Below are 18,430 nucleotides of genomic sequence, written 5' to 3'. Positions count from 1 at the left end.
ACAAAATGAACAGTTCCTGCTGTTGCTGCTCTCCACTGGTGAACCAGCAGGAGGCTTGGATTGTCAAACAGCTAAAAAAAAGTGTTTCGCAACGAGATATGGACATACTGTATTCTGCTTCATATGATTTGTTTTATATATTGCAGGGAGGAAAAGTACATGAAGAAACCGCCACAGTGAGTTGTATGAAGAGATGCAAGTGACAGGCTGTACTGCAGTGTGTGTGTAAATCAGCACATCTCCACCACGTTATCAAGGTAAACAACACCTTTTACCTGTTGTCCTGTGTAAACCACTCACCTGTGTTCACACTTGCTCATGGATCAACTTGATGTGAACTTCCCCACGTGTGGAAAAATAGCAAAATACTGTTGCCATTTTAGAAAAACTCGTGTTTTTGAGTGTTAACGTAGTTTTAATTGCTAATTTCATTGTGCTCTCTTAGCTAATTACACTGCAGTTGCAATGTACAGATATTATAGGAATAAGTAATCTATAGGCAATTTTAGCATTTTTTATGCAAAATGGTCCAGTATCAATGTTCTGCCTGGTGAGAGAATTATTCTGACATTACCACATTCTGAATCCTACTCTGAGCCACACACACACCACAGAGAGAAACCTGCCAATCACGACATTTAAGAGGACAAAAACCATAACCATGTCACAGGGCCCATCAGGAATAAAAAGGACTGTGGTTAGGAGTGTTGGAGCTCATCTTTGGGACCAAGGGATTGGGATGAGAGAGGTGGTAAAATGCCTGCATGTCACACAGAGGAAATTGGCTGAGCAGCCACCCACTAATGCAGAGTCATATTCTTTTTGATAGGATTAGAGCCCATTGGCTCACTAAGCAGATATGGAGACCTGTCTGCCAATCAGAAACAGCAGAATATAAAGATCATTAGTAGCTCAAAAGGCCAGATAGACAGGCCAACCCCCATATTATGCGGTTTTTCGTTCAGAGAGAGGTTTTATGTTGCCACAGGACACTGTTCAGGGACACAAACCGCTCGTGGTGAGAGGCAGTATTAAACCACATGCACACAGATGTAAGGTAATACTCTGGCATGGCCTTGTCAACCCTTTTTGTCAGGAGAAAGTTGAATCTCAGCTCAAAGTGAGCAAAGTTCAGTTTTTGTGAAACATTTAGGTTCACACTGAAAACCTGTTGTATTAACCTTTGTTCAGCTTTTCTTTTGAGAATTTTTTTCTCTCAGTCTTGGAGACAATGTTCGAAAAAAGGCTGAGTATTTGGTGAGTTCATCAAATAACAGCCAGCGTAGCACACTGTCAAGTGCATCTCTATAAAATGAAAACTGCTGTTGAACAACACTCCATGACTTGGTTAATATATGTCATACAAGTAATCAAATACCATACACAAGGCCTATCAATGAATACAAAAGCTCCCACCTAAACAGACTTGGGGTAAACATCCAGGTGTGTATTCATACCAAGTATCTTTTTCATTGACTTTTGTAAAAAAAAAAAAAAAAAAAACAACAACAAAAAAAACCACCTGTTAATATATCTTAGTTTGAAAAGTAACAAAATAGACTGTTCTCTCAAAGAAGACAAGCACTGAAAGTGTCTCATACTAATCAGGAGAGTTGTGGCATCATAATATAGGGACAAGCTCGGGAACCAGGAACGTGTGCTTTCCTAAATATATTCTTTTCACCTGCGGGTCATATGGTACACCTACTGAGCACGTGACGTGTCTGTTACTCTAGTTGGTCTAAATTTAATCTCGCGGGATTTATTTTTTTTTTACATCGCAATAATGGAAAGCAAATTTTAAAGAAAATTAAAGCCATGTTCAGAATATATCCCGGCGCTGCTCAAGTCTGCGAAATAAGTTAACTGTCGAAATCTGTTAAAGAGCATATCAGGTGTTGAAGCTACAGGCCTGTGAAGCAGTGCTGGAAGTTCCATGGCTAAAGGTTAATGAGTCTCCCACACATGTGGGGATAGAGAGTTGATTTACGGTTCACACACCCTGTCGTTTGCAACCATAAACCTGGGAGAGAGGACTGAAATATCGGGATCCTCGGAGAGATGTCAGCGGCGTGGCTGTTTGATCCGAAGCTCCAACGAGTGTTTCTTTAAGTGCGTGTGGGGAGTTTTCCTGCACCGGTTGATAGGAGGGGTTGGAGAGTGACGCTGGCTGCGCCTTGGTGCTGAGCGGAGCGCTCACCTGCAGATGAGAGAGCCGGGGAAACTCGGGACAGAACTGCAGTACACTCGCGGAGCGCAAGGAAGGACGGAACTAACAGTCTGACCGACAAGACCGGGAAATTAAACAATTATTGGAGAAGAATTTAGGAATCGACCCTCTTTTCTGGTTCCTCGTCCAGGCAGCCCCGACTCGCTTTGCTCGCCACGATGAGAACTGACTTCGCTCTGGTCCTGACAGCAGCCCTTCTTCTTAACACATTCCGGGTGAGATTTCTCATTTTTAGTACAGCTTGTTATGTGTGTGGAGAGGAGTTGGGAGACTACGAGATGCGGCGTCTCAGAGGTGCAGGGTTTCAAAGAATAAAGTCATGTAGTCGGCTGGAGTCCAGTGCCAGTTCAGTGTGGTGCTGCTGCAGCGCAGCGCCGGTCGTTATTTCCCTGCAAGTACGCTAATTGGTCCCCTAATGAATTTAAATGTGTGTGAGAGGGAAAAAAAATAAAATGAAAATTAAGAGTTAACGATCCGGTGCTGTCCTCTCAGATCCTGATCGGAGTTTTTTTTTTCTCTGGATCGCTGCGGGTCCATCACTGGGCTGCGATGTCCTACTCAAGTTAAAATTACTGCACAATTTAATCGCCAAGGTTGATGCCTTTATTCCTTTTCAAACTAAATTTGTCATCCCGCTTATTTTAGCAGAACATTCCTTTATACGACTTCCATGACCCCAAAAAAAGCAAAAGCCTGCAATAAGTTAAACTTAGAGGTTGGAAGGTGTTTTTTTTCCCTTTTTTTTCTCCCCCTCGTCATTTAATCAATAAAAGCCGAATTAAGTCGGCGCCGGTGGGTTACTTCTAACAGCGAACTAAATAGGTCTCTTAAATCCACCTCTGTGCCGCCTTTGTGACTAAAACATCGCTTTCATGTAAGTGCTGGAAAATGACATAACGATATTTTACCCCAGCGTTATTCTCTCCCAGGAGGAGAGAAACTAGTGCCTTATGCCTTCTTTTCATTCAGACTCTAGCCTGCCTTGGCAGTGTGTGAGTGCGTGTGTGTGTGTGTGTGTGTAGGCACATTTACTTGTGTGGCTGTAGTGGGTCAGATCAATTTAACCAACAGCTAGAACAAAAGGTTGGATGCAAAGTTCTCTTTCTTTTGCCGAGTATTTGAGTATTGTACACACTAACACATGCACTGATGAGTTCCTCCTTAGTTTTCTGGATCCCTCTGCCAGTGTAAGATCCACAGTCAGGAGTGAGGAAATTCTGCTGCGCTCACGCAGTTTTCTTTTTTTTTTTGTTTGTGCCAACTGTGTGTCTCACTTAACCCTGAACACAATACCTAAACATTTTCCTCATTTCATCTGGTTTCCTTTATGGAGGGAGTTACACAGCACAATTTGTCACTGACATTGGAGCGTGTGAGTATTAACATTAGCAATGTGCTCACACAGGGGCATATAGTTAATAAACTTGTTGAATATATTTCTGCTAACTGCGGCACTGTATGCTGCTTCTCTCCAACGATCAGGGCCAAAGAGAAGCAAGAAATCAATGGAATCCATGTTTATCGATGTCTTACATTGTATTCTCTCCCTTCCAGAGGAATAACGGGGAGCATGCTTCCAAAGGTCCCTGCCGACCTGGCTTCTCACAAAGCTTCTACTCTGTGCTGATTTCAAGGGATGTACTGCAAGGCCAGCGCATACTAAAAGGTGAGACCTTTCGTTTACATTTTCTTAAGAAATATACAGTGACAGTAAAAAGAGCTCCCTGTCTGCGCTAAGGCCAGTGAAAGGAAGTATGCACGGTGATGTGTTTTCTTTCAGTGTAGTTTTCAGATTATTGAAGTCGCACTCACGCAAATGGATAATTGATGCAGAACTGAAAAATTAAAAGACTATGCTCAGTCATATGACCTGATCAGGAGCAGCTCAGTGCTGTGAAGTCAGTATGTTGGTCTGCTGTTGTAGCCTGGTGTTTTAATACCTCAGGGCTTCAGACAAAGTATCACACAAAGCTGTTTTGAAAAATTTTAAGCAAAAAAGTACATGGATGCAACACATGCTGCTTGCTGCACTCCATCAGCTAAAGTTTATGTTTGATTTCTGACATTGCTCAACCTCTTCAGCGTTATCATTATCATCACTCTCTTTTTTACTATAATTTTGCATACCCTCACATTCACACAAAAACATCTTATCCCGTTTTATGTGTGTTACTTCAATTACACAGTGAGCCAACCAAGTTTGAGGGCCCGATAGTGCAGGAAATGGAATCGACATCCTGTGTCTAATCTGGCACTGCTCCTGCCAATGTGGGCTAATTGCAATTCTCTATTGATCCCAATGGTTTTTTTTTCTCATAGCTCAGCTAAGCTGTATTGTTTTGCTGTGGGCGCACAATAGCTCTTTTGTGGGTCGACTGTGTCTTCGGCAGCTGCACAGTATACATTTCTCACTCTCCTTAGCCGTGAGAGACCTGGCGGGGATACAGCTGTCTAGACTCACTCTCTGTTGAGCGTGTGAGTACACACAGGCCCACATGCACACACAGGCATTTTAGAATAAGAATGTACAGTAAAGTAGGGTGCCGTGTATTATTTTTTGTGTTATTTCCTGTGTATACATTTGTGTTTTTCCTTTGCTGGATTGATATAAGTCTGAAGAAAGGTATCAGCTTGATTTTAGTGTGAACTCATAAACTTGAGTAAATTGTAGCCTGGCTGGAAGTGAGATTGGATATGGGACATTGTCGCTGGTAGTGAGCGTGTTCTCCGTGTGGTAGTGATGTCTTCAGCCCAGCAGGGGGTGTCAACACAATCACAAACAATCACAGAATGAGCCATCACTGCTGCACAGGAGCCTTTTATTTCAGAGAGCATTATTTATCTGGTTTGGTCTGAGGGAGATGAAATTATCTCTGTGTCTCCATTCTAACATAAACTAATCTTTAGTGGTCTAACAGGGTTGTTTTTTAACTATTAGCAATTGAATTTACTAACAGTTCACTTACAATAGATGCTTCAGTGTGATTTTACTGCACACTTAGTTTTTTTTCTTAACATAAGCCACACTAAAGTCAGCTTCCAACATTGCTTTGTTATCAGACCAAATGAACCATGATAGTTTCCACTCAGAAAACCTGCAGATTTAATTCATCTACAGCATTCTCCTAAATCTCATCCGAAGAATATGCTTCATTTTAACATTCATCATTTTCCCCCTCTGTGTCGTTTGAAGAGATCCTGTTAAAGTAAGGTGCTCATCTTTGCCGTGACACACTCACAGCTGCAGTGTCGTCTTCTTGTGCGTCTGAGAGCACAGCTGCAGTGGCCAGGCACACACACACACACACACACACAAACATCGTATGTGACTTACAGCGCTCAGGCAGTTGATTTATAGTTGGTAAGGGTGTCACTGGAGGGAGGCAGGAAGCGACTCTGGAAAGGCTTTAATAATAACATTGTTTAACCCAAAACCGTCAGATGGGGGCAGGAGTAATGACACCCACTCATGCACAGACCCACTCACGCACACACATACACGCACACACACAAACATATATATATTCATGTTAGCCACCGGGGGAATAATGGGAAGGACAGAACTAGGACCTTGGCCATGATGGGTAGGATGCCTGGGTCTAGACAGGAGGTTAGCAAGCGGGAGGAGGGCGTTACATTTCACATTTTATTATTTTGAGTCACTCTGTGATAACAAATTGCCTGAAATGTAAAAGCCTAGTGTAGTTATTGAAACCACCACGGCAAATGTGATGACAAAGTCAAGCTGAGAACAATGCCAATGCTGAAATACAGCTTTTCATGTTGCATTGTATTCGTTAGTCATTTTCATTTTCAGCCTTATCATCAACCATCTCCAGTTTTCCACAACTTTATTTTTGATTAATCCTCCTTTAATCACCTGTTATGCTCATTTAGATCGCTTCCTAAAAATTCTGGGTGTTTTGGCCAACTGAGGCCTTTCATTGATAATTGATAAACATTAAATACAAATTCTGCACACTGCATTGTTCCTGCTGAGTGAATTGATTCGCTCTGTATTTATCTGGAAAACCCCTACCAGTTGCCAAAGTTAATGGCTAAAACACACACAGAAATAGGACACTACGTAGTTTTTGCTGGTATGTTATGAGGCGAGACTGTAAGTAGGACTTTTGATTATTTTAAAATTTGACATATATATCTTAGAGTATTGCATATTGATGATGTTGGCTGAGATTTAACAGAAAAGATGTGTTTTCTTAGCAGCAAATTAGTTACTATTTTAAATTTGCCAAAAAATAAATGAATAAATAAATAAACAGCAGGGTTTCAAGAGGTGAGATAATGGGTTTAAGGGGTGGGGGGTCTCATTCATCTTGTTTGTGTGTGTGTGTGTATGTGTGTGCATACATGTATGTCTGATATGCTCATAGCTGAAGACGCCTGCTGTCTTTTATGCCGGGGTTTCATTAGAGCTATGACAGCTTCTTCGCCACTCACACACTCAGGGCACCATTAGAGGTCAAGCTCCGCCGGGCCTGGTTATCGTTACACACTGAATGATCAATGCACACACACACACACACACACTCTCTCTCACACACATACAAAAAAACAGTTTTCTCTGTTGTGAAATCAGTATAACAGAGTTCCTGTTCATTCAGCGTACGTGTCAGCCATGTAGAAAAAAAATACAGAGGGTTGTGAAAATAATTTGAAGGTTTGATATTTGGACCAACAATAGATGCTGTCATGATGTTTGGAGTGTTTTGTATCCCACAGATGAGAGAGTATGAGTTGGGCCCTGGCCAGATTCACACGGATAAACAGAGCCAGCAAACGTAACCTCATCCCACGTGTCCCTGCATCCCTCCACTGATTCTGTTCCTGGTAATGAAAGCCAGGGATGGTGGTTTCAGCTCAGTGAGCCCACTCTGCTGACCTTGGACTTTGTTTGGGTTACTGGTGGTTTTGGGCAGCCCTCACTTTCTGTATGTGTGACTGTGGTTGTGTTTGTCTGTGTGTGTGTGTGTGTGTGTGTGTGTGTGTGTGTGTGTGTGTGTGAGAGAGAGAGAGAGAGAGAGGTAAGGGCGACTGAAAGACAGATTTGATAAAGTCTGATGTGTGTATGTGCTTTTTTTGGACATGTCAGTACTTGAGCTATAAGGATGCTGACATCCACAGTGTAGCTTCTCAGAGGGAAATGGAGATTTTCTCTGCAGTCATCACTTTGTTTTTTAGAAACTCCACTGATGATTGGCTCCATTTTGAAAATTATTTCCCTCAAGTAACTCATCAGCCACAATGAATGGCCTGAATGTCTGTATTAAGGTGACCATATCTGTCCTTAAGTGTCTCGGCCATGCTCTGGACTGCTATTGTACATATAATTTCTGATGCACCGTAAGCGCTCTATCACCTCTACACACATATTGTGTTGCAATGTCTTTATATGCTGCCATTCAGTAGAGATTCACCATGCAGTTGATGGCATTTTAATCTATGCTGTGCATCTCTGACCCAGATGCCTTCTTTCTCTCTTCAGTGCAACCATGTTTCTGTCACATTCATAGCATATTCTGGCATATGCTGGCTGTTGCTCACTTCGAGGATAACCAGAAACTAGGAGAAATGGATGAGAGAGCTTTGCATTCTGAATAAAACAAACTGTTCAGAGCTGTAATTTTCTCCAGGATAATATTTCCAAAAATCTCTTCCAGCGGGCACCCAGAAGGCCCCCGGGTGATGAGTCTCACTTGCCTTGGTTGGTGAAGCTTTCCTGTGAGGCTTTAGGTGATTTTTCAAAATCCAATAGCCGGGCTGTTATTTTGCTGTAGGGTTTGAATTCTGAACATCATTTTGAACAACTTGAAGCTTGGAAGTTGATATGTACGGTAAGTATCAGTTTCACTCCTAGTTTAATGCACGTAACTATTTTCATATGAAAAAAAAAAAAGGCTCAATATCGCAAATAACCTTACACCATCCCCTGCCTTTGGTAATAATAAGAAGAATGAGGGTAAAATTACCTTCCCTTCTCCCCAAAATCAGAGCTGACACACACTCATTTCAGTCATGGTGATGTAGGGACAGAGGTCCGCTTCGAAGGAGTGACTCAAAGGGGCCTGAATAAAAGATGCCATTTCTTTTCACATACTCTGTAGGGATGGACAATACATCAATTTTCTCTTCCCCTTCACCCTCAAACAGAATTAGATTGTTTTGATTTCCTGTTTACCTTTTGCCCCAAATCTCATGACACACAGCCTGCAGCGTTATCTGGGTTGATAGCAGACAGGCGTCCTCATGGAGATTAGACATTGTTGGAATATAGACTCCATTGTTTCCTTTCTGTTTCAGCCTAAATCACTCTTATTGTTTTTGCTCTGTCTTTATTAGTTTTGGATCATGGTATCTTAGTTTATTCTAATCTTTTGCGAAGTCCTATCTTTCTCTGATGCTCTCGTTGTTTTTGAAACATTCGTGTTTGTCTGTGCAAGCCCCTCTCATGTAACAATCTAATCTCTGTTATAATGCAAAATAACAACACAAATCCTTATTCTCTTTTCACCATCTGTTTGAACCATTACATGGTTTATGGCTAATTTTTGTATGGATATTCAGTCACGGAGACAGGCGTAGACACATCCTTTTGCCATGGTTATTAATTACAGAAGCGCATGAGGCTGACATTTGTTGGATGTCTTGTGAAGCGGTGAAGACGCCACAGACATACTGAGGTGCTGGTTTATGGTCTTCAGCCCAAAGGCTAATCTGACCCCAGGGAGCTGTTACAAATAGCCAGTTGACACATATTTACTTAATGTGTAACCTCAGGCCTGATGTATGTGTCCACTAGTTTTAAAGAATTGTGTGTGGATTTTCCAGAGAGGCTCATATAGATGATTTAACCACATGGTTGAGCATTTCTTTCCCTGTTAAGGTCTAGACATGAGTGGTTTATGAGATAAGCAAGGGGGGCAGGCGTTACACCTGCAGGAGTTCCTTTTGATTAATACTGTTAGGCTTGGGAACCCATGCTGTGGAACACTTATGTGCTTTTGTGCGCTTGGTGTGTGCGTTTTGTGTTTAAAGGTGCTGCGTGCGCTGAGGTAGTTGTCCCGTGCTCTGTGCATAGTAGGTGTCCTGTCCTCCAGGTTTTTCCAAGCTGGTCATTAGAAAGGCAAGCAGGAGAGAATGAGAAAAGAAAGAAAGCAGGTGGAGGCCATTATTTTTTAATGAGATTTTTGACATCTTCTCCCTTTGTTTTGAGAGGAGGGACAAAGGAGACAGGGAGGGAGGGTAGAGGAATGTGGATGAAAAAACGGGGGTGACTTCCTGCAGATTGAGTTACCCTGTGGTGTGTGTGTGTGAACTCTGCATCCTTGTCATCTGCTTGGTACATTAAAAGACCTCCTGCCTTGGTATGATGGGCCTTCTGGGGTCCTACAGGACCAAGGTTATGGCCCTCCTGAAGACATTAAACCCGTTTAAATACTTTGCTTGGACACCAGCTCTTTAATGCACAGATGGTCTGTATGGGCTGTGAAGGCTGTAAGATGACAAGGGGACACTACTAGCTCTCTCTCTCTCTCCCTCTCCGTCCTGCTCTCTCTTTCATACACACATGCACAATTTTTTTTTTCTTTTTGTTGGTGGTGTCAGATTAAGACTGTACGGCGGCTGTTGTAAGGTGTCCCTGCTGTCTTTGGTAAAATAGTTTGTCATGAGGAGCAAGAGCGATGCAAGGCGCTCACAGGGCTGTTCTTTTGCTGGGATGTGGTGGACAGCGATTACACCAGCAGGATAACGATAAGCCTACAAGGCTGTTTTCTCTTTGCTTGAGAGTCACACTGACCATGTCCTTCAGCTAGGCTACTGTCAGAAGGAGGGTGAAATAGAGGGTGGAGTGGAGGGAGAGAGACACTTTCCTCTCAACAGAGTAGAAGAGGAAGTATGAGATAAGGCTCTTTACCCTAAAGCAGCTAGCACGTTATCATATATAGTTCTGCTATTGTTATTGCACACTCATGCAAACACACACACACATGCATACGCAGAGAAACACAGAAACCCATTATGGCACTCTAGTACAAATTGGATCCAGATTTCCCCCTCCAGACCGCCCACCGCTCCAGCATAGTTTGGGCCTGGGCCCAAACACTGTGGTGTCCTGTTCCTGCCCACTCACTCCAAACTCCTCCACTTTGTCTATGGCAGCATTTTAATTACAGCCTAATTGATTCAGTTAGAAATGAAGCCACTGTGAAGGTAACCAATAAAGTGATGATTCAGCTATCAGGACTCCATCCCTTTTTATTTTGCTGGCGTGCTGTGATAAAGGCAAGCAGCAGTTAGTCGGAGAGTCATGGGTGACACCATTTTGCAGTTGAAGATTCTTTTGTCGCGCTATTTCAGCTCTCGGTTTCCATTAGTGTTTAAGCACTGGGCAAATTAAAAATACATGAGCTCAGTTTGGAGAATTCTGCTCTTTTCCTCAAGAATCTTTAACTGCAGTTTCTTGTAACAAAACATAATTAAAGAGAACTGGACTAAAAGCTCATTTACAGCCATTGTTATGAAAACTCCTCGTGCCAGTGATATAAAAACGAATATGAAAAATGGTTCAGTGTTTTCACCTCTAACTCAGCCCTCTATTATCTCTCCACCCTGCCTAGTTTCCCCAAAGTGAGATCAGATCGTTATTGTTAATTAAAGAGACTTCTGTCCATTTCTCACACTTTTCTTATCAACCAGCAGAAGTGTATGATCTTTCTGAGAATGTGGGCAGGACAAATCCATGAGCATTACAGCCTCATATGCTATTCCCTTTGCTTGAAGATCCCTCGTCTTTGTTAAGGGAGGATGAAACGAAGGATGGAAGCCCTCAGAAGACATGGCTGTCTGGTAATCACTAATTGTGTCCTGAACTCCCTGTGAATGTTCCCCATTAAGTTCTTAAGTTCAGCACATAGTCGAATCATTGCCTCTGAACAAGGAAGCCATGCAGGAACACAGGGGACAGAGGGAGAAAGGCATAGAGGAGTTGGGGGTCGACAAACAGAGTACCAGTAATGTTAATTAATCAGAAGACAATGATGAGTCCCATGGTGTCCGGGCCTACGCTATTCAACAAGCTAAAAGCTAATAAGGGCCTAACAAAGGAGCTTCCAGAGGAGCTCTGGTCTTTGCAAACAGTGTCTGATGATCCATGTCAAGATAGATATTGGCTTTTTTGACAGACTTTATTGATTTTCCCCAAAGGGGGGATCGTTGTGTCTCACTGTGGTTTGAGGAAGAGTTAGCTGGCTAGTTAGGCACTCCTTTCCTTTGAGGCTGCTGCTGAATGTTGATTTGTTGCTCAAGGACACTTTGGCAGGTTTGTTTGGTGCAGAAATTAAGTGGAAACCTTCAAGATCATAGCTTGTTTTGGTTTTTTTTGGTTTTTTTTCTTTTTTCTTGATTCACTGGATGTACAACTTCTTTTAATCCAAGAATCTATATAGAGTCTATATTTTTCCCCATAAACAAATTAATCTTTAAAGTGCCACAAACATTACCATCACGTTTTGTGACCCCAAACTGTCTTCAAACAATAACCAAAAACAAAAAATATTACATTTATAAACAATAAAAATGTAAAATAGAGAAAAGCAACAAATCTTCACATTTAAGTGTATTTTGCTTGATATTTTGTGCAAAAGATGAACTGATTGTCAAAAATGTTACTGTTAATTTTCTGTTGGCTGACTAATAATTAATTGAGTAATTATTTCAGCAGTATGCTATGTTAAGAGTCCTTACTGTAATGCCAGTGAAGAAACGAGAAACTGTTTAGAAGAACAGGTTACAGGGTGAAGGGATGAAGACACATTGCTCTTTGCAGGAAGAGGAGACTGTTTGAATATTGGAGGAAATCCATTTTACAAGACTGTTGAATCTGCGTCACTGTCATTAAAGGAGGCTGGTGTTGTAGAATTATACCCTATGTACATGAATTTTCAAAACACAGTTACAACAAAGCAGTCACAGCTTAACTAAAACACTTTTTTTATCCCCAGAAATCAATGCTGCCTGTTTGTTATGGTCTCAGTCATTTATTTCACTTATTGATAGATGTCGGCATGACATCACAGTGTGGGCAGAGGTATGGGAGGAAGTTTGTTCAAAAGAAATCACATTTTATGGTGTGATGTACTGGTGCAGCTCTTTTACATTGAAATAAAAAATGTATCATAAACACATCATTGTAGCTGTGGAAACGGTCATGGAGGTCTAATAACTTATGCATGTTCAGTTACTCAGTAAAACAGTTGCACTCTACCAGGCAGTGAATGCATGTATTTAAAAACTGGTGAAATAGTGATGGTTAAAATTAGGGTTACAGTGCGACCCACGGTGCTGTGTTGAGTCTGTTTTGGATTTTTGCTGCAGTGGCCACTGCAGTGTAACCATTTCAAACATAGTGTTGAACTGCATTATATAAGGACCATTTCCCTTTGATGTCTAAAAATGTCAGTTATTTTGTTCACTTGATTACCAAGATACACATTTTTTATACAATCTGAAAGTGAAGTGTAATTTATTGGTTCATTCAACTATGAACCTTGATGTTTTGAGTGCATTTTTCTCAGAATCTAAGGAATCAAAGGACATACAGAACATTCATAACATAACCTTTTGTTCATTTCAATATGAGTGCTGCACACTTCTTCTAAAATACAGTGGATGATGGCCATGGGGAACTGTATTTTCTCCGTCCGTCCGTCCGTCCGTCCGTCCGTCTGTCTGTCTGTGTCTGGCTAAAAAAGGCCTTGTAATACTATTGGTCAAATTCCATGACTAAATGTAGGCTAGTGAGCCAGCCATTTGAAGCCTTGGGACCAACACGCTTTTGAAAGCATACTGGTCAGAATCCCTTTCTTCTCCCTCTCCCTATCTGTCTGTTGTCTTTTTCAGCACATCAGAGGAAGAGGCAAAGAGCGAGGGTAATAAAAGGCCCTGCTTTCCTCCTTGGGGCCTGGGAGAATGTAGAGAAGCAGATAAGTTGTCTTGCTCTGAGTCTGAGAATGATCAAAAACAAAGTGAATCCTGTGGCCGCGGAGGGAACAAGCTCCTGTGAGGGAGTGGAGGGGGGGAGAAGGGAAGGGGAGGGAGGAGAGACTGAGGAGGAGGAGAAGGGCTAGAGGAGCAGCCGCACTCAGAAGAGAAGACACTGTTTGCTCATCTGTGAGGTAAAAGAGGATGAGGAGCTGGAGACAGGTCTGCAAGCAGGCAGATGGACTTCTTTCTCTGCTCTAAGCCAGGACTTGGATGGACAGAAAGATGGGTTCACTCTATAGCATTCAGTGGTTTGTGAACTATGCAGCAGAGTGTTGGTGGTCTGGTATGATGATTGGCATGTTGTTGGCCTCAGTGTACAGTGGAGATAATGAATGTTTTATTGCCCTCCTATGAACTGGGCTTCGGGAAAGGTTAGTAACACACAATTGAATATTATATACTTGTGATTTTATACATGCACACACACACACACACACACACACACACGCCAGCACATATATACATTGTTGAATGTCCCTAGAGGCAGGAGGCAAGGTCCTGGTCTGGGGGGGTGATTATCCCAGACACAGAAATGATGAGATTACAAAGCGATGGTGTAATCCAGCTGTCAATCCCACACCTCATTAGCAAACATAGGTTTCAGAACCAGCGAAAGAGAGGAAGGAAAGAGGGGCAGAGAGTGGATAAGGGGGAATAGTCGAGGGATAGGGATTGCTGGAGTGGGAGGGGAGAAAACTAAGTAAGGGAGGAATGACAAGGATATAAGAGAGTAGGAGGAAGAGGAAACCAAAGAAAGGAGGGGAGGAGGAGTAGGGGTAACAGCCTCGCTATTCTGCTCAGGGAGCTCTGCGGAGAGTTTTTATTAAGCTTTCATCTGCCTTTCCTCTCCTCCTTTACCTCTCTCTACTTCCCCACCCCAGCAGCACTAACAAAAGCAGAGGCAGTGAGCGCTAGCCATGTCAGTCACGTCTCAAACCCACAGTTCTACTTGAAATTCCCAGATTAATTAACAACAGTGATTTGTTAATTTAATTGTAGGTGTTGGGTCGTTTTTTTTTTATCCCCTCCTCTGTTGCTTTCTTCTGCTGCTTGCTCCCTCTCATCCTCTTGGCAGGCTAATTTGCCCTGCAGCTTTGAGGAGGGGAAATGAAAGGTATAGCAGAGGAAGCCTTCAGATGGTTTATTAAGAATTGATTTGCCACAGTAGCAGAGAGACAGACTGTAGGGAGATACGTGCTGACGTGCCTCCCAGGCAGACACCCCCGGGCTGTGGGGGGGGGGAGATTTGGAGACAGAGACAGGGCGTGGGAGCAGAAGGAGATTATTGTGATATTGTCAGGGTGTCTTCACGAGTGCATTTCAGAATCGCTGCTGACTGACCACCAGCACCTAACAAACCCTGGATTCACTGAACTGTCAGCCGTGTTGATCCCTCAGCTTCTTGCTTGTGGCCAGTGCCTTCCACATGATGAAGTATTTGTCAGACTGTTTGCAGTGCCCAGCGGTAAATGAAAAGGCACCGTGTAAGAAAACATCAGCACGCTCTGCTGTGAAACTTTTGATTTCCGTTGGTGATAAATGCATGCCCTTTAGATGTCTGTGGCAGGGGTAATCTGGGCAAAATGACAGGCCTTGCACAGCAAAGAGATAATATTTAACCGTTCCATCAGAGCCCAGTTCTTTAATGAATATACATTAGTATAGTCTGCCTGTTAAAGACAAACTCAGCCACCTTTCCCACTGTGCGTTGGCTGCAGTGCTGTCACATCGTCCTGTTCATGAGCAGAGGCGCTCTGGACAGCATGGGAGGCAGGAGATAGATGACGGATCAGAGGCATTAGAGCTTCAAAGCTCGGGAGAGAACAGAGAAACAGAATCCCCCCCCAGCTGGGAGAGATGGAGCCAGTGCATTTTATCTTCAGCGGCCCATCTCCCCATGTCCACACAGAAGTCCCTGCCCCTTAATTTACAGCTGGTCAGACACCAGAGCCATGAAAGCTGATTGACTCTCCAGTCAGGTTTTTCATCCCTGCATGTTTCTTATGTCAGGTGAGGTTGTTGATTCTATTTCCAATCTTCATGAGCTGATTGGCCACTGCTGCGTTCCATTTCCTCTCATCACAGAAGCGTGGCATTTCTCATTATCCCTTCACTTAATTTATGCACAAATTATTCATAGTTTGGTAAATCACAAAGTTTAGCGACAGCAGTTTGACAGTTCCTGTTGTGTTTTAAGAAAATAGGTTTGGAATCAGGGATCTATTCTTTGTTTGTTTCTTTATGCACCACAGTGTGTGTATGTCTCTTTGTCTGCAAACGGACGCAGGTGCACGTGTGTGTGAAATCGGAGGTGCCGGTTGGTGAAGACTGAACTTGAGAAAGTTTTCTCTTCTGCTGAATGAGAAGAACAGAAGAAAATGAAAAAGAAAAGCGGAATAAAGATACTCAGTGGGATGGTGATAAAAGGCTTGGCCTCATCATGCTACACTACCTCACAACAACAACATTGTCAGTATCGATGATGAAAAGGATTCATGGAACAGAAGCAGAGCGTAATAACACCGTCTCAGCCATGTGACAGGCAACATGTATGAGCTTGAATTAGCTGCCAGTCGCAGAGGCTTTATATAACTTTACATAATCTCATCCTTGTTACTGATGACCACCTTGTTAGGTATATAACAATGTAAACACTGTACATACACACGTCAGCCATGTTCTTTGTGAGTTTAGTTAAAAGCATTTTCAAGATTACCTTATAATTGACAGCACTGGTAAAGATACGAGCTTTTCGAAATAAAAGACTTGTCTGTAACGTCTTGCTGGATAATGCTTGCTTTGACTATGAAGTACTTGTGGCAGACATGCTGTAGTATAATGACTCTGTTAAGTAAATAAGCATCTTAGTGGTTTTGGTTCCCAACCAGCAACTGGCAACATTTTGGTCCAGGAGTTTAAATAGCTGTGGTCCTGCCTTAACTGTAATCTCGTCTCTGGCCAGAAAAGCCCTAGGGGGAGGGCTTGTTTTCTCAGAGGAGGGTGTGTTAAAATGCTGAGTCGGATGTGATACCCACTGGACAGAAAAAATGGAGACAAATGATACCGCATTGAAGGGCACAACTCTGTTCTGTTATAGCTAAGAAGGTAGAATATTCTTCATAGATGTGTGCTCCTTCTTATAGAGAAGAGGCAGAAACATCTTTCATCCATTTGATCCATATTTCCACTCAAGCAGAGGAGAGGCAAAGGCGCTCTAAATGGAACTGTGCCATAGAGAAAAAGCCATTTTTCTTTGAAGCACACACACACACACACACATTTGCATACACATGATTGCTGCAGTGTGCACTGCAGCAGTGCTTTACCATGTAGAGATTTACGGTGTGAGCCATTGAACAGAAAACAATTCACAAAGTCAAATACGATGTCACATTGAATTCATCACATCAAATATTTTCAGCGTTGTTTATCTCGCGCCAATAGCCCGCTGCAAGTTATTAGGCATGATCTTGCCTCCGTGTGTTGCGTTTGTATGTCTGCATAGAAGTGATTTGTCCTGCAGATGCAGACTAATGAATGAGGTGTCCTGCTTGTGGGCTGATATTAGCCTGGGTAGCAGTTCCTTTGATGTGATTAGCTCCATGCACTCTCTTGACAAATTGGGCTGTCCTTTCCTCACAGCTGAAGCACTAATCTGTGCCAAAAAACAAAGAAACTCCTTCGGTTTAACAGAACACCCTCTGTATGTGTGCACTGTATTTGTGTGAGACTAGGTTTAAGATAGATGGATAAATGTATAGATGTGTGTAGCTCAGTGTGCAAAGAGAGAAAGAGAGCAAGAGATCCCAACAATCTAGCCTCATCAAGCTAGTCTAAATCTCTACGTCTCTTTAGGATGAGAAATTTCGTCTGGGAAACGTCCTCTGATAATTAATGAAGCCTGGCAGCAGCAGCCAGATTGGTGAGCAAGCTTCGGTGAGTGGCTTAGATGATGACAACAATGAGAAATGCTGTATTTTAAGTGAACTTGGTCTTCCCACCTTGCTGTTTTTCCAGTTTAAAAAAGCTGAAGCAAAACATCTGTTCAGGTCAGCAACTTGGGCATTTGTCCAGTCAGGTACAGGAAGTATTCATGTTGATGTTTCTGTTAAGGAGAGCCCTTGTCAGTCATCCACAGTTGAGATAAAATCTATCCTCACCATCTGCAGAGTAGTTTTGGGCTGCAAAACAATGCAAAAAAGCCTGAGCCTTATCAGACCACCATGAGCAAAGCTAAATATGTGAACTGGCAGTGTAAGGCTATCAACAACCTCCCAGCTGACTAAAGTAAAGAGCTGGTTGGCAATTAGCATTATTGATGGAATGAATCAATGGGTGATTGTCTCATTGGTTTCCCATCAGTTTTGCCAGCATCTTTTTTCACTACCTCTATGACTAGAGCTTTTAGACTCTACCCAGTAATAGAGCCGGCCCCTTTTACGAGCTGGTTCAGCCAGCGTGAGCATGGTCTCCTTGACTGATACTGTGACCGTTGTATCCAAATGCTTGGATCACCTTCATATTTTATCCTGAAATGGTGAAAGGAGTCTCTGTCTAGTTGTAAAACGACCATCAAATCTTAATGCGTAGACTGTATGTCAGTGTGTGTGTCAGATTTTGAACATGAACATGAACATGAACAGGCATTCTTTCCTTCCTAACCACTGAATGTTTGGACAGAGAACACTACGGCGCTCAGGAAATTCGGAACAGACTCATGGCAAATTATTTTCTTCTTCATCTGTTTGCAGTTAGATTTATCTTGGAAATGAACACATAAAACATCCAGTCCCATCCCTCCAGCAGCTTTGCAAAGATTTTCTAAATATTTAACTTTAATTTAGATACCAGTGCTCAGAGGTAATTGTACTGGAGGACTTGCTCTGAAACTTTTTGAATAATGGAAGTCCATCAGTTCAGCCACTTAAGATAGCGTTTAATGAATTAAACAGGCCCTGGATGGGTGACCTGAGATGGAAGACAAAAAGGTTGTATATATTACACCTATCTGATGCGATGTCTGCACATTAGGCATAAACTATTCTCATCTCATCATTGGGGGAAAAGGGATTTTCTTATCTTGGACTTGGAGTGGGTTTTCTTTTCTGTCTCTGTCACATATGACTTGGACACAGA

At 42.5% G+C, this 18,430-nt stretch overlaps 1 protein-coding gene across 1 annotated transcript in view; it reads left to right on the top strand.

Moving 5' to 3' along the window:
• Window positions 1-2,231: 2,231 nt before the first annotated feature.
• The window catches only part of LOC121199482 (cadherin-4-like), a 206,309-nt gene continuing 190,110 nt past the window's right edge, over window positions 2,232-18,430 (top strand). Inside the window, exons 1-2 of the mRNA XM_041064214.1 lie at window positions 2,232-2,445; window positions 3,785-3,896. Of these exons, the coding sequence (XP_040920148.1) occupies window positions 2,389-2,445; window positions 3,785-3,896 (169 nt within the window). The 5' untranslated portion in view covers window positions 2,232-2,388. The remainder of the gene's footprint in view (window positions 2,446-3,784; window positions 3,897-18,430) is intronic.

This window comes from Toxotes jaculatrix, chromosome 2 (assembly GCF_017976425.1).
Source record: "Toxotes jaculatrix isolate fToxJac2 chromosome 2, fToxJac2.pri, whole genome shotgun sequence".
Classification (NCBI taxonomy): domain Eukaryota; kingdom Metazoa; phylum Chordata; class Actinopteri; family Toxotidae; genus Toxotes; species Toxotes jaculatrix.
Note: the sequence above shows the minus strand (reverse complement) of the source record. Positions and strands in the feature narration are given on the sequence as shown.